This window comes from Colius striatus, chromosome 1 (assembly GCF_028858725.1).
Source record: "Colius striatus isolate bColStr4 chromosome 1, bColStr4.1.hap1, whole genome shotgun sequence".
In the NCBI taxonomy this organism is placed as follows: domain Eukaryota; kingdom Metazoa; phylum Chordata; class Aves; order Coliiformes; family Coliidae; genus Colius; species Colius striatus.
This window is the reverse complement of record NC_084759.1, coordinates 154426634-154442505: the sequence shown is the minus strand read 5'-3', so window position 1 is coordinate 154442505 and position 15872 is coordinate 154426634. Positions and strand designations below refer to the sequence as shown.

Below are 15872 nucleotides of genomic sequence, written 5' to 3'. Positions count from 1 at the left end.
GGATTCCTCTCTGGTTTGTTCTGTGCATAGCCCCTCTGGAGCTTTCCGGGGACACGTGGGATTAGCCCAGCTAGAGCTGCACAATGCGTTATCTGGTTTCTGACAGTGTCTGCCTATGGCCATGTGACCTTGCTGCAAGGAGCTACAGGGAACGGCTATCGCTTTTGTCTGCCCGTGATCCCAACCACTGATCATTTTGTCCCGTAGAGGGAGGATCGCTGAGCTTGTAACCCTTACCCTGGTTAATGTGGCTGCGGGTGTTGTTTCACCCTGCAAACATCCAATCCCTTTCTAAAACCTACTAAGCTATTTGACTCGCTCTCCTGTTCTTGTGAATAAGTTAAAGCCTCCCCTGCTGTAACTGGAAACCAACTATTGTGTTGTCAGCCATCAGCCACAGGCCTGCTGAAAAACAGAGCCTGCTTGTTTGTCCAGTCACAGTACAGGCCAGAAGCAGTCTGTACCGAGTGTGCTGCCCTAAAGGGATTCTCTTCTCTTGGGGTGCAGAGCCTTATCTGTACCCCCTCCAGGATTTCTGTTTTTCCCCCTGAGGCTCATATTGATTCCTCTTAACTCCTCTCTGGCTTAAATCCCTCTTCAACCTGTTCCAGACATATAGGTGTCCCAGATAAGAGTGAAAACAAGCAGACAAGTTGTAATCTTACTTCCCTTCAAAGTCACTTCCTCCTGCTGCAGCTGGTTCTAGCTATGACTGGTCCTACAGCTATCTCAGCTGCTCCTCCCTCTCCTCCCCCCAGCTATTAATTCTCTCAGGTTTCTCTTCCAAGCTCTTTGTAGTCCTGAGAGTATCTGTATGTCTTCTCCCCTGCACCATGGTTCCCTTGCACAGCTTCTGGTTAATTTTTACTAACGTGGATCCCATTTGCCGAGATGTTCGGAGCAAACCGGTTTCTTTGGTTCCAGCAAACCCACTCAAATGAATTCTAGCTGAATAAGCAGCTGCCTCTTGTTCCTGACTGGGATGCCCATGTCAGAGCCATTATCAGCCGTGTTAAATTCTGTATTTCTTTAAAAGCAAAGCGTGACATGCAGATTTTTTTGTACTTGGAACCAGAATTCATCGCTCACTTTCAGTCAGGCTGTCCAAAGTATCACACTAGGAATGCAGAAGGTGTATACGTTTTGTTTGTTTGTTTCTAAGACAACAAAAGTTGATCATTGAGAGTAGAAGGAAATGAAGTTTGAATTATTTCTTTTGTCTGAGTTATTGCCCCTGGTGCAGGGACCCCTAAGAAGATCTAATTTTAGAGCAGCCCACGTTCCTCACCATTGAGTAGGATCAACCAGGCCACAGAGATAGGAGTGTCCCCATCCCTGCCCCGACCTCCAGAAAGGGCTGAGTGTACTTACTTTCTTGGCACCCGTGCTGCCCTCGCTCTGACTGATGGGTACATCGGTCTGCGTTCTGGCAGCAAGTAGAGTTAAGCTGCCGTTTCTGGCTGTTCTGAGTCACTGGGCAGGTGGAGAGAGGGAGGGACGGGCTTTTCCCCCTTTGCCTTGTTTGCTCAGAGGGCTCTGGGGAGAATGCCAAATGCTGCTGGGGCTCAGATCAGTTCAGCGCCACTGCTGACATTCTGGTACTTTCAGAGCACAGACGGGACGTTGCCCTGAAGCTGCTAATTCAGACAAGAGTAATGGATACAGTTGGGTAGCCCAGAAAAACTCAGCCTTGTTTGCCTGGTAATGATTTCTGTTCAGCAACAAATGAAACCCAGGCAGGGCCCCTCCATGATATTTCTTACCTAAATAGATTTTAAAGTACTTGTCTAGTAGAGGGAGATTTCCTGGCAGTACTGGCGACCAGAACACATGCTCCAAGGGCAAGTTTCCCTGTGGTAGAGGGGGTGAGAAGATGTGCCTGCTGAGCTCTGGAATGGTGTCATCAGACCTTGGAGACTTAAGCTGCCTGATTCAGGGGCTCCCTGGCTGCCAGTTGTGAAGCACTTGCATGACAACTGCAATGAAGGGTGAGAGGGACAAAGAGAGGGAGGGCTGCCTCTCTGTGGCAGCTGAACCCCGAGTGTGCTGCCTGCAAATCCTAATTGCACAGAGCTAAATGTATCTTCCTGGCATTACTTTTCTAGGTAGGGTTACTGACATTTTATTTCTTTGTAATCAAAAGGATGTTAGGCAACAAGTTAAAAACCCCCTTTATTTCAAATATTTACACTGTGGGGGGAACATGGGACCTCTTGGCCTATGAAGTAATTAGCCTCCCTGTTGCTGGTACCAAGGCACTGGTGCATTCTGCAATGTGGATGTTCACTGTTAGATGCTGCTTCAGACCAAGTACCAGCCACAGCTATAAACGGCAAACAGCTCCCTAACACACCTCTGGTCCTTGGAATCATCTCAGCCACATCTTGACAAAGCCCTTGAGCTCGAAGCATTACTTTTCTTTATAAAAATACAAAAAATGACCAAAGGTAGGCAAAGGCCTCTATCCTGCCTCTTACTTTCCCTGTAGGAGCTGCACAGACAAAACCTTGCTCCTGAAACCTTATCTGCACAGGCGATGTTATTTACTCATCCCAGGGATCAGCTGGAGACGTTTTTCATTTCCTTGATGCTGTCATGTGACTTAAACGTCAGGAGGCTTCAGGGTACGGCGCTGCCAATTACGCCCTATTATAACCTTCCTGCCCTTCCTTGGCATTCAATAACGCAGCGAAACGAGCCCCATCCCAGCAGCCTGGCGGTTCCTTCCCTCCCCACACACACGTGACGCGCTGCCTTTGCTCTGACGTCACGGCCAAATGGCCGGGGCCGCGTGAGCGGGTACTGTGACAGGATTCCTCTGCCTGTGTGTGTACCGGCGCCACGCGGTCATTAAAGGAGCACGGTCAAAGCACAAGTATTTTAAAGAGCCCTAACGTTTAACAACTTCTTAGTAACATCTTATTAAAACAACAATACAATTTCAGAAATGTAATTGCCTTCTTTTTTTCCCCCCCTTAATGATGCTTAAAATAGCACAGTCGTCGTAATGTCCTGATCTGGGGCTGACAGGGTGATTTTGTGTCCAGCAAAGCAAGGGGGTATTAGGAAGAAAAAAAAGAGTCCTTTTAAACTAGGAGTGCTGAAAATCAGGCTCCTCATAATAGCTCTCATAAATCTTCCCCTTCTCTTCCTCCTCTGCAGAAAAAGAAAACAAACCCAAACCAAACCAATTTCAAAAGCTGTTGGTTGTTTGGGTTTTTTTTTAATCAGGAAATGAGTGAGGCAGGCTGCTGTGGCTTGGAGGGACAGCACTGACATTTAATACATGGCGTTGGCTGGCTTCAAAAGACATCTTCTTCAGTGGCAAAGGCAGTACTGAAGGTACAGGGTTCCTGACAAACCAAACAAACCAGAAAGATGCTGAGAATCTTTGTGGAAACAGGACAAGAGAGGAACTTGGTGTTTTTGCGCTCGGTGGACAGTTGCTATGGAGAATGAATTAACCTGAGGGACACAGAGAGCATCCAGGGGAAGCATCTGCGGTCTTTGTTCCTTTTGAAAATGGGTGATAAATTAAACGTTCCAATGTATTACTGAGAAGACCCAATTCCAGCATGGAATGTGACTCCCTGATGAGATTTTTCTCAGGAATTCTCTAAGACCAAGACAAACAGGACATCTCATAGGCCAGGCACGCTGCCTCTGCTGCAAAAGAGACTGCACTTTGTTCACCAAGATGATCTCTCCCTCCCTCGTCTGCTTGGCTGAGAGAGCCTGGAAGCGCCACTCTTGGTATCCTTTCCACTTGTTTGGACTTTACTCCAATCTAAAGCTGCCTTAGGTGTGGACAGCAAGAGACCTTTGCTCAAGATGATACCCCTGGACCTTAATGTGCATGACCTTAACGGGTGCCTGCAGGGATGTTTTTCGCTTTTCCTCAGAACTAGCACCTTGTCTGATTTAACCTTGAGCACAGAGCTGTGTGTGCTGGTAGCTGGTGCCCTTTAAACTCGTATGGTGGTACTGTGAGAAACACACAGCCACCCTGACACGCTTCCCCCTGCACAGCTGCTTTATGGGGGCCTCCCCAGGCCAAGTGACCCCTCCAACCCCAAAGCACATGCACTTGGTTTTTCTTCAGTGCTTTGTTTTGTTTGCAGGACACAAAGCCCTGCGGTGCCAGGTGAAGGCCCTCACCTTGCAAGTGCAGGTAGCTGAGGCTCAGCCTCTGTGGGTGCAGGTGACCCGAACAGGCGCTTAGGTGGCCCCGGGGACGATCATCTCCGCGGCTGTCCTTTCCCAGGGCTAACGGCGCAGCCATCGCCTTGTGTAACGGGTGTCCTGGCCGCCACGGCGGGCCAGCCCGGGCCCGGGCCCGGACGGCCCGAGGTCGCCGTGGCGACTACAAGTCCCGGCACCGCTGCGCCGGGCCCCGGCCCCGCCCCCTCGCGCACACCCCCGCCAGCTCACTGGCTGCGGCAGCGCACCAATCCGAAGGCGCCGCCGGGCCCGCCAGCCAATGGGATGGCTGTTGCTAACACGCCGCAGTTATTTTTAGCACAGCCGCCGCTCGCGCACCTTGCGGGTTCCTCGTTTCTTCCGCGGTGGGGCCGGCCCTCTGCTGAGGGCGGAGGTGCACAGACGTGCGTTACAAAGTAGTCCGTGGGTTGTACGCCACGGGGCGGGGAGCGCCGTGACGGTAGAGCTGGGACGCCCTTCCTGTCTGCAAGTGCTAGGGCGCGGGGCCGTACGGGCGGGTGCGCCTGCTCCTGCTCCTGCCCTTCCCGGGGCGGCACTGGCGGGTCTGGCTCGGCCTCGCTCCGTTGTCCCCTGCGGAGACGGACCGGCAGTTTCCGGACTCCCCGCCCGTGCCCGTGCCCCCGTTTCGCCCCGCGTCACACACAGGGCCGGGAAGGCCCGAGGGGTTCGAGCCTGCGTTGCCCGTTTTCCTCGCATCCTTCTGAGTGTCTCTCCCCCCACAGTCTCCCGTCCGCGCCGCCAGCGGGGTTGGGGGTCCGGCACAGGAGTTTTAGGAGACTTCGCTCGCGTTGTGCGGGGGCCGTGCCCCTCGGGAGCCCGAATTTCCCAGTCCCCCCTCCCCCTATTACTCCGGGGCCGGGCTCTGACAGCACCGGCCCCCCCGGCCTGTGGTGCCGGCCGCTTGTAAGCAGCCGTCATCCGTGGAGACGAGGCAAATTTCGGACGGCTCCTGGCCTCCCCGCTCCCGTTCCATCACCCCACTACTCCCCTCCCCCGTCCCGCCTCAGGCTAAGCCGCTTGGGGAAATCCTCAGGTCAATCCTCATCCCCGCTAAACTGCCCGTTCCCTCCCCTGATGCTCAGCGCCGGAGCGGCCCTCGGCGCCGCCCGGCTGGCAGCGTTCCCCGGCAGCGGCCGTGGGGCGACGGGCAGAAACGGGGACTTAAACCTCCCTGTGTCCCCGGGGCGCTGCGGGCGGGGAGGGGAGGGGGAAGTAGTTCCGGCCCGCCCTCCGTGCCTCATCACGCTGGGCGGCAGCGCGGATCCCTGCGCGGGGTTGCTAAGGGTGAAAGTTTGCCGTGAGTTGGCTCACTTAGGGCCAGGGCGCGGGCGGCTCCGGGCTGGCGGGGCGAGCGTAGCAGAGGCGGCGGCGACGACGACACGGGCACCCGCACACCCACCAGCCCCGCACCACTGCCTCCGCCGGGCCCGCCCCGCGGAAGAACCGCACCGCCGCGGATAAGGCGAGGGACACAAACGGGACGGGGCAGACTCGCACGCACCGCCCGAGCTCCACCGGCAGCGCCCACGGCCCCCGCCAGCCGCCGGCCCTGGAGCCGAGAACGAAGTAAGTGGGGCCGGGGTTCCTTTCCTCCCCACCCGCTTCTCGGGGCGGTCCCCCCCGCCTACATCCCCTTTGTCGCCTCGGCCTGAAGGGGCTCATGGTCTCCCTCATCACCCGGGGAAGGTAATTTATCCGGCCGTGGAGCAGCCGTGCGGCTGCCGGCGTCCCCGGGGGGGATTAATGGGGCTTTGAGGGAGGGGTGTGAAAGTCATTGGGTCGGCGACGCTTTGCAGTGCCCCAGTTCACCATTTTGTTCGGGTCCCGTTCCCCCCCCCCCCCCCCCCCCCCGCCCAAATCTGACGGGAAGACACGGGTCAGGGGTGCGGCTCAGCCCCAGCAGCCCCGACAAGGACAGGCTGGGCCCGAGGGCGGCGGCGGGCACCCTGCGATGCCGGGGGAGCGGGGTGTCGCCGGGCTGTCTCCCTTCCCGCACGGCGGATCCAGCGCCCCTGGGCTCCGGCGGGGGAGAAGCCCGGCGACAACAAAGAGGCTGCCGGGGCTGGGCTGGGCTGCACCCCCCGCCCCACCCGCCGGTCCTGCAGGCCTCGGGGGCCGCCGCGGTGCCCTGCCGAGCGTGTGGAGCCAGGAGCCTTCCCCGGAGCGGGGACAGTTTCCCCCTTCCGTCGAAGGGCTCTTTTAGGGACGTTGTTTGCGACCCCCGCGTACGCCAGCGGGGGGTGGGGGAGTGTGCGGGAGACACGGGGCTTGCGGCCTCCCGAGCTCCGTCCCGCAGCCTCGGGGGCGGGGGAAAGGGCTGCTGTGGGGTGGGGACGCGTCGTCTAGTCCGTGCCGAGAGGGAGGGGAAGGGAAAGGAAGAAAAGGGCGGCCGCGCGGCCGTCCCGAGCGCCGGGCCGCGGGGCGTGTTCCCCGCCGTGGGCAGCGCCGGGCGGGCGGTTCGCCAGGGCGCATGTGCCGTGGAAAATTTTGTGCCCTGCCCCGCGGAGCGAAGCGCCGGGCCGGGCGCGGGGCGCCGCGGGAGCCGTAGTCCGCGGGCCAAGTAGGTCGCGGGGCGGGGAGGGGGGGCGAGGACTACAGCTCCCAGAGTGTCCCGCGGCACCGGGGGTGCGGGGGCAGGAGGGCGGCCGGCCGGCGGGGTCACTAGAAACGGTGGCTGTCCTGGGCAGGGGGCGGCTGGCGGCCTGCTGGCCCGTCTGCACACCTCGGCTGCGTGCCCGCGGCGCCTCGATGGGTAGAACCCAGCGCCCGCGGGTGGGACGGGGGCTGACTGGAAACGGGAGCTCTTGCTCCGGGCGGGTGTGAGCCGCTGTGGGACCGCTATGGGCAGTGGCGGCGGGGCCCGGAGGCCGGAGCGCTGTCGGGAGCTTGGAGGGATACCGGCAAGGTCACCCGCCGTGTTTGCTTAGCGAGAAGGAGAGGGCAGCCTTCTCGTGTTTGCTCTCCTCTGATGCAAGCGGTTATTTGGCCTCTCTCTCCTTCAGCAGGCCGATGTGCTGATACCCGGGGGGGGGGGGGGGGCGACGGCTGAGGGGCTCCCGCGTTCCTGCCGCAGGGCAGAGGAGCCCTTTGTTCCCTCCCGCAGCCGAGGTGTTCTGCTCGTGGTACGGGAAGCCTTTAGTTTGGGCATGCTGGAAAGGTGGGCAAGCCTCTCTTTGCGGAAGGCTTGTCAGGATACCTTTTACAATTGGTATTTTGTTCTTTCTTGCCTTGGAAGTTGTACTGCTTCAGTCATACGGTTTGATGTTTGGTGTGGGGCTTTTTACTTGTTTTTTAATGACCATATTGCCATGTTTTGATGCAGTAGAAAGAGACTGAGGTCTCTTTGGAGCACACAGTACTGTGGCAATGACCTGAAGAGTCAGTGGTATCTGACTTTTTGTGACTTCTGCGGGTATCAGCTATGTCCAGCTAGATACCTTGGCAGCTCTTGGTATTATTGGGCTAATTAACTCATCTTTCTCATAGTCAAAGGACAGAGTAGTCCCCTTTTAGGAAGGGGAAGTGCTTCTTAAAGAAAAAAGGAGACAGTCATTTATATATGTACCTGCTCCCTGTCTTCAGCAGAAGGGTGATGAGGATGTGGGCTCCTCAAACTATATGCAGCATTTTGTGTTGCAAGTAGATTGGTAACAAATGTTGGCCTTTGCTCCTTTCCCAATCTGTAACTTCTGATTTCTTAATAGATTTTTTTGATCTGGCTTAGAAGTTACCGGGTGAGATTAAAAGATTTACAGACTGGCTGTTCTCTTCCTGTGTAATTTGCCGGGATCCCAAACTCTCTTCACCCTCAGTGCCTCAAAGCCAAAGGAGCAAGAGTGCTCCATGTAAATCCCCCCGTTCAGGTAGTATGGGCCATGGAAGCTCTCGTTAACATTTAAGTGGGCTCTCTCAGAGCTTTTCTTTGTGCTGTTTCCTCTGGAAAAGGCTCCATCTCTGTGCTGAGACTCTTGCCTGCTGAAAATGGCTTCTCCTTGCAAAACTGCTTGCTTGTTTCTTCGGTGCTCAGCTGTTCTTATTTGAACTTGGTCAGGTCTGAGTGACCTACCAGAAGCTGTTTCACCACGGTAATTCCTTCAAAGTGGATTTTAAGTGCGAGACTGCTCTTTTCTATCCTCTTGTTCCTGTCTCTTTGTTTCGTCTTCGTTGCTGAGTCAGGCCCAAAAGGGATTCCTTCCAGAGCTGACCACCTTTTTGCTGGACTTGAGGAGTGGGATCTGCTTCTGGTTCCCATCATCCTGAAGCCAAGCCTCTAGACCAAGCAAACGAGTCTGGTCAGTTTTTTCCTTCCTGCTGACCTAGGCCAGCGTGGGTACCTGGTTGTGCTGCTGGGATTCCCATCCATTTGTGCTCCATCCCTACCCCCAAATAACTGGCACAAATGGTAAACATTGGCTTGGGTGCTGCGTAGGAGCATCCCCGAAGCCCATTTTAGGAAGACGATGGAACACATCGTGTCTGTTTGAGCAAGGTGAGGGCAACTGAAGACAGAGCAGCCTCTGACTAAGCTGCCAATTAAAAACTGGATATTCTGCTTGCCCCTGGAGGGGTGTGGAGGCTGCTGGAAACGTGCTTCCTCTTCAGATATCTGTGGGATTCATTTTCTTTGGACGGGTGACAGCACGCGGTGCCGTCCTACCTGGGGTGGGGTTTTTTGTGCCCAGGCGAACATTGTTTGCAAATCTGTGTATAATGGAAGAGGCAAGTGTTGTGGTTTTTGCATTGTGGGTTCTCTCCATTTCAGAGACTTCCTCGGGAGGGAGGGAAGGAAGGAAAGAGGGAGGATGGCTTCGGTCTGTGGTGAGCAGTTTTTGTTGAGCAGGAGGTAGCTGATGCTGGCAGAGCCCATCTTCCCTCTATGTGGGGATGAGCGATGCGAGCTGCATTGGGCAGGCTGTTGGCACCCGTATGCTTTCTGACCCCGAACGTGTCTCCTGTCCTCCTCTCACCCCCAGCCAAATTAAACTGGGATTTTAGGCTGGCAGCTCGGGAGAGCCTCGACTGGGTACACTTGATAAGATATGTGCCTGCCAGTCAAGAGGATAGTAACCATGAGCTGGCAGCTGGTGCCTTGTCACCCTCCCTCTCTTCCCTCCTTGTCCCTTCACCCAGAGGGGAGGCTGGGGCCTCCACGTGAGCTGCCCGGCGAGTCAGAATGTGGTGAGTTTGACTCCTGGTGCAGGTGAGCCATGCTGGGAGCAGCTGAGTGCCGGGGCAGAGAGAGAGGGGCGTGTTAGCTGTGCTGAAATAGCTCTGCCAGAGCAGACAGTTGGCCTGCTGGGTTTCAGCATCGGCACTTGGCAGCGAGAGAAGTATAACGTACGTGCCTTGTGTGTGTGCCCATAGTAGCTACACCTTTTTTTTTCCTCTCTCTCCTGTAGAGGAGCAGGGAGGCTCCTCCCTACCAGCATCTCTCTGTTTTGAGGGCCAGCAGATTTAGGGTGAGCCTCCTAAGAAACATCCCTGCTTGTCAGTGTTTGCGCAAACTGCTCATTCCACTTTTGTCAACGAAAAAGAGCAGCTGTTCATCTCAACAGGTGGAGAATTGTGTTCTCTTGTCTTCATCTGTCCTTTTTTGTCTCTTTTCCCCAGGTCTGTTTGGAGCCAAATCTTGTCTATGTGCGTGTCGCCGTGTCTCTTTTAACACACTGCCCTGACTTGCTTGCCGCGAAGGGAGTATGCATCTGGAGATCAAAGTTGCTCTTAACTTCATCATCTCATACCTGTACAACAAGCTCCCTCGGAGGCGGGCAGACCTGTTTGGTGAGGAGCTAGAGCGCCTGCTGAAGAAGAAATATGAGGGTCACTGGTACCCGGAGAAGCCTCTGAAAGGTTCTGGCTACCGCTGCGTCCATATAGGGGAGACGGTGGACCCGGTGGTGGAGCTGGCGGCCAAGCGGAGCGGGCTGGCGGTGGAGGACGTGCGCGCCAACGTGCCCGAAGAGCTGAGCGTCTGGATCGATCCCTTCGAGGTTTCCTACCAGATCGGTGAGAAGGGCTCCGTTAAGGTCCTCTACCTGGACGACAGCGAGGGCTGCAGCGCCGCCGAGCTGGACAAAGAGATCAAGAGCAGCTTCAACCCTGATGCCCAGGTGTTCGTCCCCATCGGCAGCCAGGACAACTCGCTCTCCAACTCTCCGTCCCCCTCCTTCGGCCAGTCACCCAGCCCCACCTTCATCCCTCGCTCAGCCCAGCCCATCACCTTCACCACTGCCACCTTTGCTGCCACAAAATTTGGCTCTACCAAGATGAAGAAGGGCGGCGGAGCCGGCGGAGGGGGCGGCGGAGCAGGGGCCGTGCAGCAGCCGAGGATGGTCAGGTCTCCCACCACCAACCTGCTGAAGCACAAGGGCCTCTCCCTCTCTATGCACTCTCTGAACTTCGTCGGGAGCGCCGGGAGTCAGGCCCCGCAGTCGCAGCTCTCCCCCAACGCCAAGGAGTTCGTTTACAGCGGCGGCTCGCCGGGAGCCGGCAGCCTCTTCTTCGACGGCGTTGCCAGCGAGAGCCAGGCCGGCAGCGTCCCGCCGGCCTCGCAGTTCGGCGCCAGCTCGGCGGGTACCTTCGACGTGGCTCAGGTCTTTGGTGGCAGCACCAACAGCCTCTTCTTGGAGAAGTCTCCCTTTGTGGAAGGACTCAGCTACAACCTGAATGCCATGCAGTATCCCAGCCAGTCCTTCCAGCCCGTCGTCCTGGCCAACTGAACGTGAGGAAGGAGAGTATTTTGGGGTGGGGAGGGAGGGGAGGGGGAACCAAGAACAAAACAAAACAACGAGAGAAAAGCGAAATAGAAATACACAGAAAAATATTCAAATGTTATAAATATAGCTTCTTGAGAAAAGAGAGAGAGCCCGGTGTTGTTGCGCTGTGCTGGCAACGCTCCTGAAGCACTGACTTGTTTTTTAACTCAGTCCCTGTGCTTTTTTTTCCTACTCAACGTTTTTCTACTCCTTAAACGAGCCTCGGGATGTGTTCGGTTTGTCTTCCCCCAGCCCAGGACTGGACACAGCGTCCTTCCGCTTGGGTGTAGGGTTGTCTCCTCCGTACCACCTCGCCGGAGGAGGGCCGGGGCGAGGATGAGTCAGTGTTGGTGGAGCTGCAGGCGCTCTCGGTGTGTGCTAGCCAGCAGTGGGTGGGTGAGCTTGCATCTTGGGTTTTTTCCCCGTTAAGGCTCTGCCTGTAGATGGAGAGCATCTACTGCGCCCACGGGCGTAGACCGTTCTGCTGCTGTTGCTCCAGCCTGGGCTGACGTTGGCTCTTCTGTCTGTGTGCCCAAAAGCCCTGACTCTTCTCCTTGACCAGCTCCCAGCACGTAGCGGGAGGGCAGAGCATTACTGTGAAATGGCTTCTTCCACCTCCCTCCCTCATCTGTGCTCCCAGCTGCGGCAGGACAGCACTTGGAACTGAGTGACTCTGGTTATTGTCACCTTCCAGGCGGGAGAAAGGGACTCTTCTGTCAGTGATGGGAGCTTTTCTGTGCCCTCTTGGAGCTGGTGGCTTGCTCTGAATGATGACCCCTGGAGGGTACAAATCCTTTCTTGCCTAGCCCAGCGAATAGGGAAGGTGGTGCCCGGCCAAGCGGTCCGGCTTGGATCCTGCCCATGCTCCCAGGGCCTTCTCCTCTGGGCTGAGTTCTCATTCCTGCTGTGAATTCATCTTCTTTTCTCAGAAAGGGAATTCATCCTATTTTGGCTGGAGAGGGAGCACGACTTTTGAGAAAGGGAAAGGGCTGTGTTCACAAAGCTGTTCTCTTCAGTGGCAGCGTTAAAGGTTTGGTTTGTGCTTTCCGCCAGCTATGCACCTGCCTAAGTCCCCTCTGCTGCCCTTCTTGGAGGAGGAGATGGCTGCTCTGGTGTGGAAGGGAAGCTCCTGGCCACACTCATAGTTCCAGACTGATCACATCAAGGGGGTGGATGTGTGGTGCTGCAGAGCCAAGCTCTGGCAACGCCGCTGCAACCCTCCTGGGGATGAGGGGCTGCCGTGGCTTTTGAGCCAGGTCAGGAGCTCCATGCCCCACCTTCAGAGGAAGCTGAAGGAGGACTGCTGCTTGCCGAGACAGGGTAGAGGCTTTCTAGGTGGGAAGGAGGTCTCCTCGGAGGCTGCTGTGGGAGTATGGAAGTGTGCAAAGAGGAGGGAGATGGAGATGATGAGACTCCAGTCTTTGAAGTTCTCAGTTTAAAAAGAAATACAAGCTTTTTTGCTGCCTCCCAAACTTGAGGCTTGGTTTTCTTTTAATGATGTCTCTGGAGCACCTTCTGAAACCCACTTCTCCTGAAGCTCAGTGAGCTCTTCCAAAGCGTCCCAGTTTTGGGGGGAGATGGCCTTGAACTCGTGCTTTTCCCACTCCCTTCCCTTGAGCCGAGATGAAGGCGCTCCAGCCCCCTTGTAGTTGTGTTGCCAATGAGCCTTTGCAGAGGTAAGGAGATGTCCCAGGGAGACCCTCGCTGCCCACAGCAGCTTGACAAGAGTTCCCAGCACCCCTTTGCCCCCGCTGGGTCCGAGCCTCATGCCCAGCATGGTGTCCTGAGCAGGCTGCTCACTGTTGAGCCATGACCATCCCCGTGGCAGGTGGGTGAGGAGAGCAAAGACCCTGGGGAGCTTCCCCCAAAACCCTTGCCTGCAGCCTGCAGGTTTCCAGCCTGGGACAAGCTGCTGAGGAGCAGCTGATCTTGTTTGCCTTCCATTATGTTTTTCCCTCATGGTTTGAGCCACCCCCCCTCACAGTTACAGATGTTATCACTGCCACCCCGACCCTCTCCCATTGCCACGCTGGACCGTGAGGGGTGCTGTCGGCAGCACCCCATCCAGCTGTTCCCTCACACATCTGGCAAAGCCACCCATGCTCCCCTCTGGCACAGGGAGCAGGGGGTCAGGTGGGGCTGCCCCCTCCTCGGCCACCCGCTTTATCCGTGTGAAGCTTTGATGCCGCTTTGCCCTGCCACGCATGCCGCTTGGAGACCAGCGGCACGAGTGGAAGGAAGGGAGGAAAAAGAGGAGGGACCAACCTCTTTGTGTCTTCAAAGGCAAAAAAGCGTGCTTCAGAAGCGTTCCTCCAGCGCGAGGCAGCGATGGAAGCGAACGGCCTCTGCGGGGCTTGCCGAGGCTCGGCCGGAGGCCTTCGGCTGCAGTTCTATATTTTTAAATAAAAACCCTAAAAGAGAAAAAAAAAAAACCACAACAAAAAAAATACAAACCTGCACTAATTTACCTGGTTTCTTAGGAAGAGAAGAGAGGCAGACTTTTGTTTCCTTTTTTTTTTAACTTTTGTTTTGTATGGGTTCGTGTTCTTTTTGTTGACGTCTGTTTGTATTGAATAATTTGCTACGTTTGTAAAATGGAAGAAGTCTATATAATATATGTATATTTCTAACGGGGGGGGAGGGTGGAAAAAAGAGGAGAGGAAAAAAAGAGCAACCTGTAATTTTTTTTCTTTTCAAGATTTTTTCTTAACAAGAGGAGAGAAAAAAAAGAGAAAAAATATTTTTTCAGGAAAAAGAACTTTAAAAAACAAAAAAAGCAGTGAAGGTCCCTTTCTCCACGCTCAGCCTCCCTCCTGCCCCTCCACAGCCCACCCTCTCCTCTTCCTGGAGCCAGCCCACAGTTGCCTTGGAGGAGAGGAGGAGGAGTGAGGGGACAGAAGCCTCCCAGCGGAGGGATTCCGTGTGTGCTCTGCTTGGGTTTCTTTCTGAGAAGGGAGGGGGCTACTGAGAGAGGGAACCAGGGGGTTGCTGTCTTTATTTTTTTGGTCTTTTGTTTGTCTGTTTGGTCTTTTTTCTTCTTCTTTCTTTTTGTTTTCCTTTAGCGAAGGAGGAATACAATCAAGAGTTTTGTATTCAGAATGTTGTGCAATATTTTGGAATGGGACATTGGTGTGTCTAGAGATTTAGTTAAAAACAAAACAGAAAAAAAACCCACAAAAAGGTTGATCAAATCTGTACAGTTTCTATTGTTCCAGATTTTTTTAAGTTTGTATTAAAAGCATGATATAATAACTGAGTGTCCTGTGTGTGTTTGGGGGGCCTGGGTGCAGCCCACCCAGGCTTTGGTGGTTTTGGCTGAGAGGTTGGACTAGATGGTTGAGGGGGGGTTGAACTAGATGATCTCTAAAGGTCCCTTCCAACCCCTACCATTCTATGAAAGATTCTATGAAAGGCTATGATTGGGGGATGGTTTCTTCTCTCTCTGTGCACCCCCAGTTTGGGTTTATCGAGGGGGTGCTTGGGAAGCAAAGGAAGCCTCAAGGTGCTTGTGCAGGCCGTGGCCTCCCTGCTCTGAGTGTTGATGCAAGGTGGCTTCTCGGAGCAGGGTGGGCATGAGAACATGCAGTGATGATGAGCCTCTGGTTTTGTTTCTCTGTCTAACCTCCCGTTGCTCAGCTTTAATCAGGGTTTCTGGCAGAGGGAGCTGCTCCCTTTTACCCAAATGAGCCAGCCCCTCGGTGCTGGGGAGGTGCTGAAGTGTCCCACCTGCTGCTGTGTGTACCATGGGCCATGACCCAACCTCACCTGCCCCAGGGCGGCTGGCAGCTCCCCCTCCCCGTGCTGCTGCCTCACAGAGCTGTCACAGAGGTGTCAGAGGGAGCAGCGGCTCCCAGCATACTCCAGGAAAGCAAACACGGCGCCAGCACTGACCCCTGGCTCCCTGTAGTGTCCTTACCTGTGCCCCCTCAGCCCCTCTAGTCTGGATTTGTTCCTGGAAGAGCTGCGTTGCCCTTGGCTTTGCGAGCCCCGGCGCTGGGCTCTGCTCGTGCCCGCCACGTGACTGTCACACTCTGCTAAGCAACACAACTATTTTTTTCCCCTTTGTGTCTCAAAGCCCTTGTAATCATTTATCTAAAGCATGCACAAACTCTTGCCCTTAGACACGTTTCTGGAAATGGAAAATCGAGGGCGAGTGTGCGCCTTCCTGATCCTTACCCTGCATTTGCTGGGCTCTGACGCAGGAGGACACGGAGCCTTTCCCCTTTTGGGCACAGGTACGCTGAGTGGTAGGGCCTGGAGTCAGTTTACAGCTGATAGCTACACTGCCTGGGCAGGGAGTAGGGACAAGGCTTAGGACAACCTTGTTCCTGACTATGTATTTGTCCCTTTGCAGTCTCAGGGAGCCCAAAGGGTGTGGGGAGGTGAAACACCCATCTGGAAGCAGTGTGCAAGGTCAAGATCTGCCCTCTGCCAGCCTTCTGAGAGGCAAGGAGGTGCCGGAGCCCCGCGGTGTGGGGTGGCACGGGGTGGTGCCTGGGTGTGGGAGCATTTGCTGGTGTTGGGGCAGTGACAGTCGGTGCCCAGATAGGGTGCTCCAGCAAAGCACGGCAACAAGATGGGACTCGTCTCCCGAAACCTCCGAAGCGAGGGGCGTGGGGGTGGTGTTTAGACACTCGTCACTGGGGACTCCGTTATTAAGAAGGGAGCTTGCAACTTGAGTCACCGAGCAGGCGGGCTCCCACTTGGAAGGAGGAGACAGCTCGGGTGGAAAATGCCACACTTCAGCCTCGGGCTTTTCAGTCTGTGACAGCAGCAGTTTCTGACACGCATGGGGCTGTTCTGGGAGAGGGAGGGAGCTGGCTTGCCCTTATGCAAGCATGACAAGCCGTCTGTCAGGCAGCCGTGCCTTGGACTGTGTTTTAAATCAGGCCTAGC

The 15872-nt window shown here is 55.5% G+C and overlaps 1 protein-coding gene and 1 long non-coding RNA gene across 4 annotated transcripts; one reads left to right on the top strand and one right to left on the bottom strand.

The window, feature by feature from the left end:
• Positions 1–2864: 2864 nt before the first annotated feature.
• LOC133627524 (uncharacterized) lies at positions 2865–4385 on the bottom strand. Its single transcript, XR_009820259.1, has 2 exons — positions 4159–4385; positions 2865–3353 (listed from the first exon to the last, which is right to left on the bottom strand). It is a non-coding gene; the product is annotated as an uncharacterized LOC133627524 (long non-coding RNA).
• Positions 4386–5399: 1014 nt separating this feature from the next.
• Positions 5400–14228, top strand: TOB2 (transducer of ERBB2, 2). 3 transcript variants are annotated; one of them, XM_062013223.1, is made up of 2 exons: positions 5400–5787; positions 9832–14228. In XM_062013223.1, exon 2 carries the CDS (start codon positions 9918–9920, stop codon positions 10938–10940), a length of 1023 nt encoding a protein of 340 aa, XP_061869207.1. In that variant the 5' UTR covers positions 5400–5787; positions 9832–9917; the 3' UTR covers positions 10941–14228. The 3 variants fall into 3 exon arrangements, with proteins under 3 accessions (XP_061869207.1, XP_061869222.1, XP_061869215.1); XM_062013238.1 differs by lacking the exon at positions 5400–5787 and adding an exon at positions 5805–5907; XM_062013231.1 differs by lacking the exon at positions 5400–5787 and adding an exon at positions 6715–6781.
• The last annotated feature ends 1644 nt before the right edge of the window (positions 14229–15872 follow it).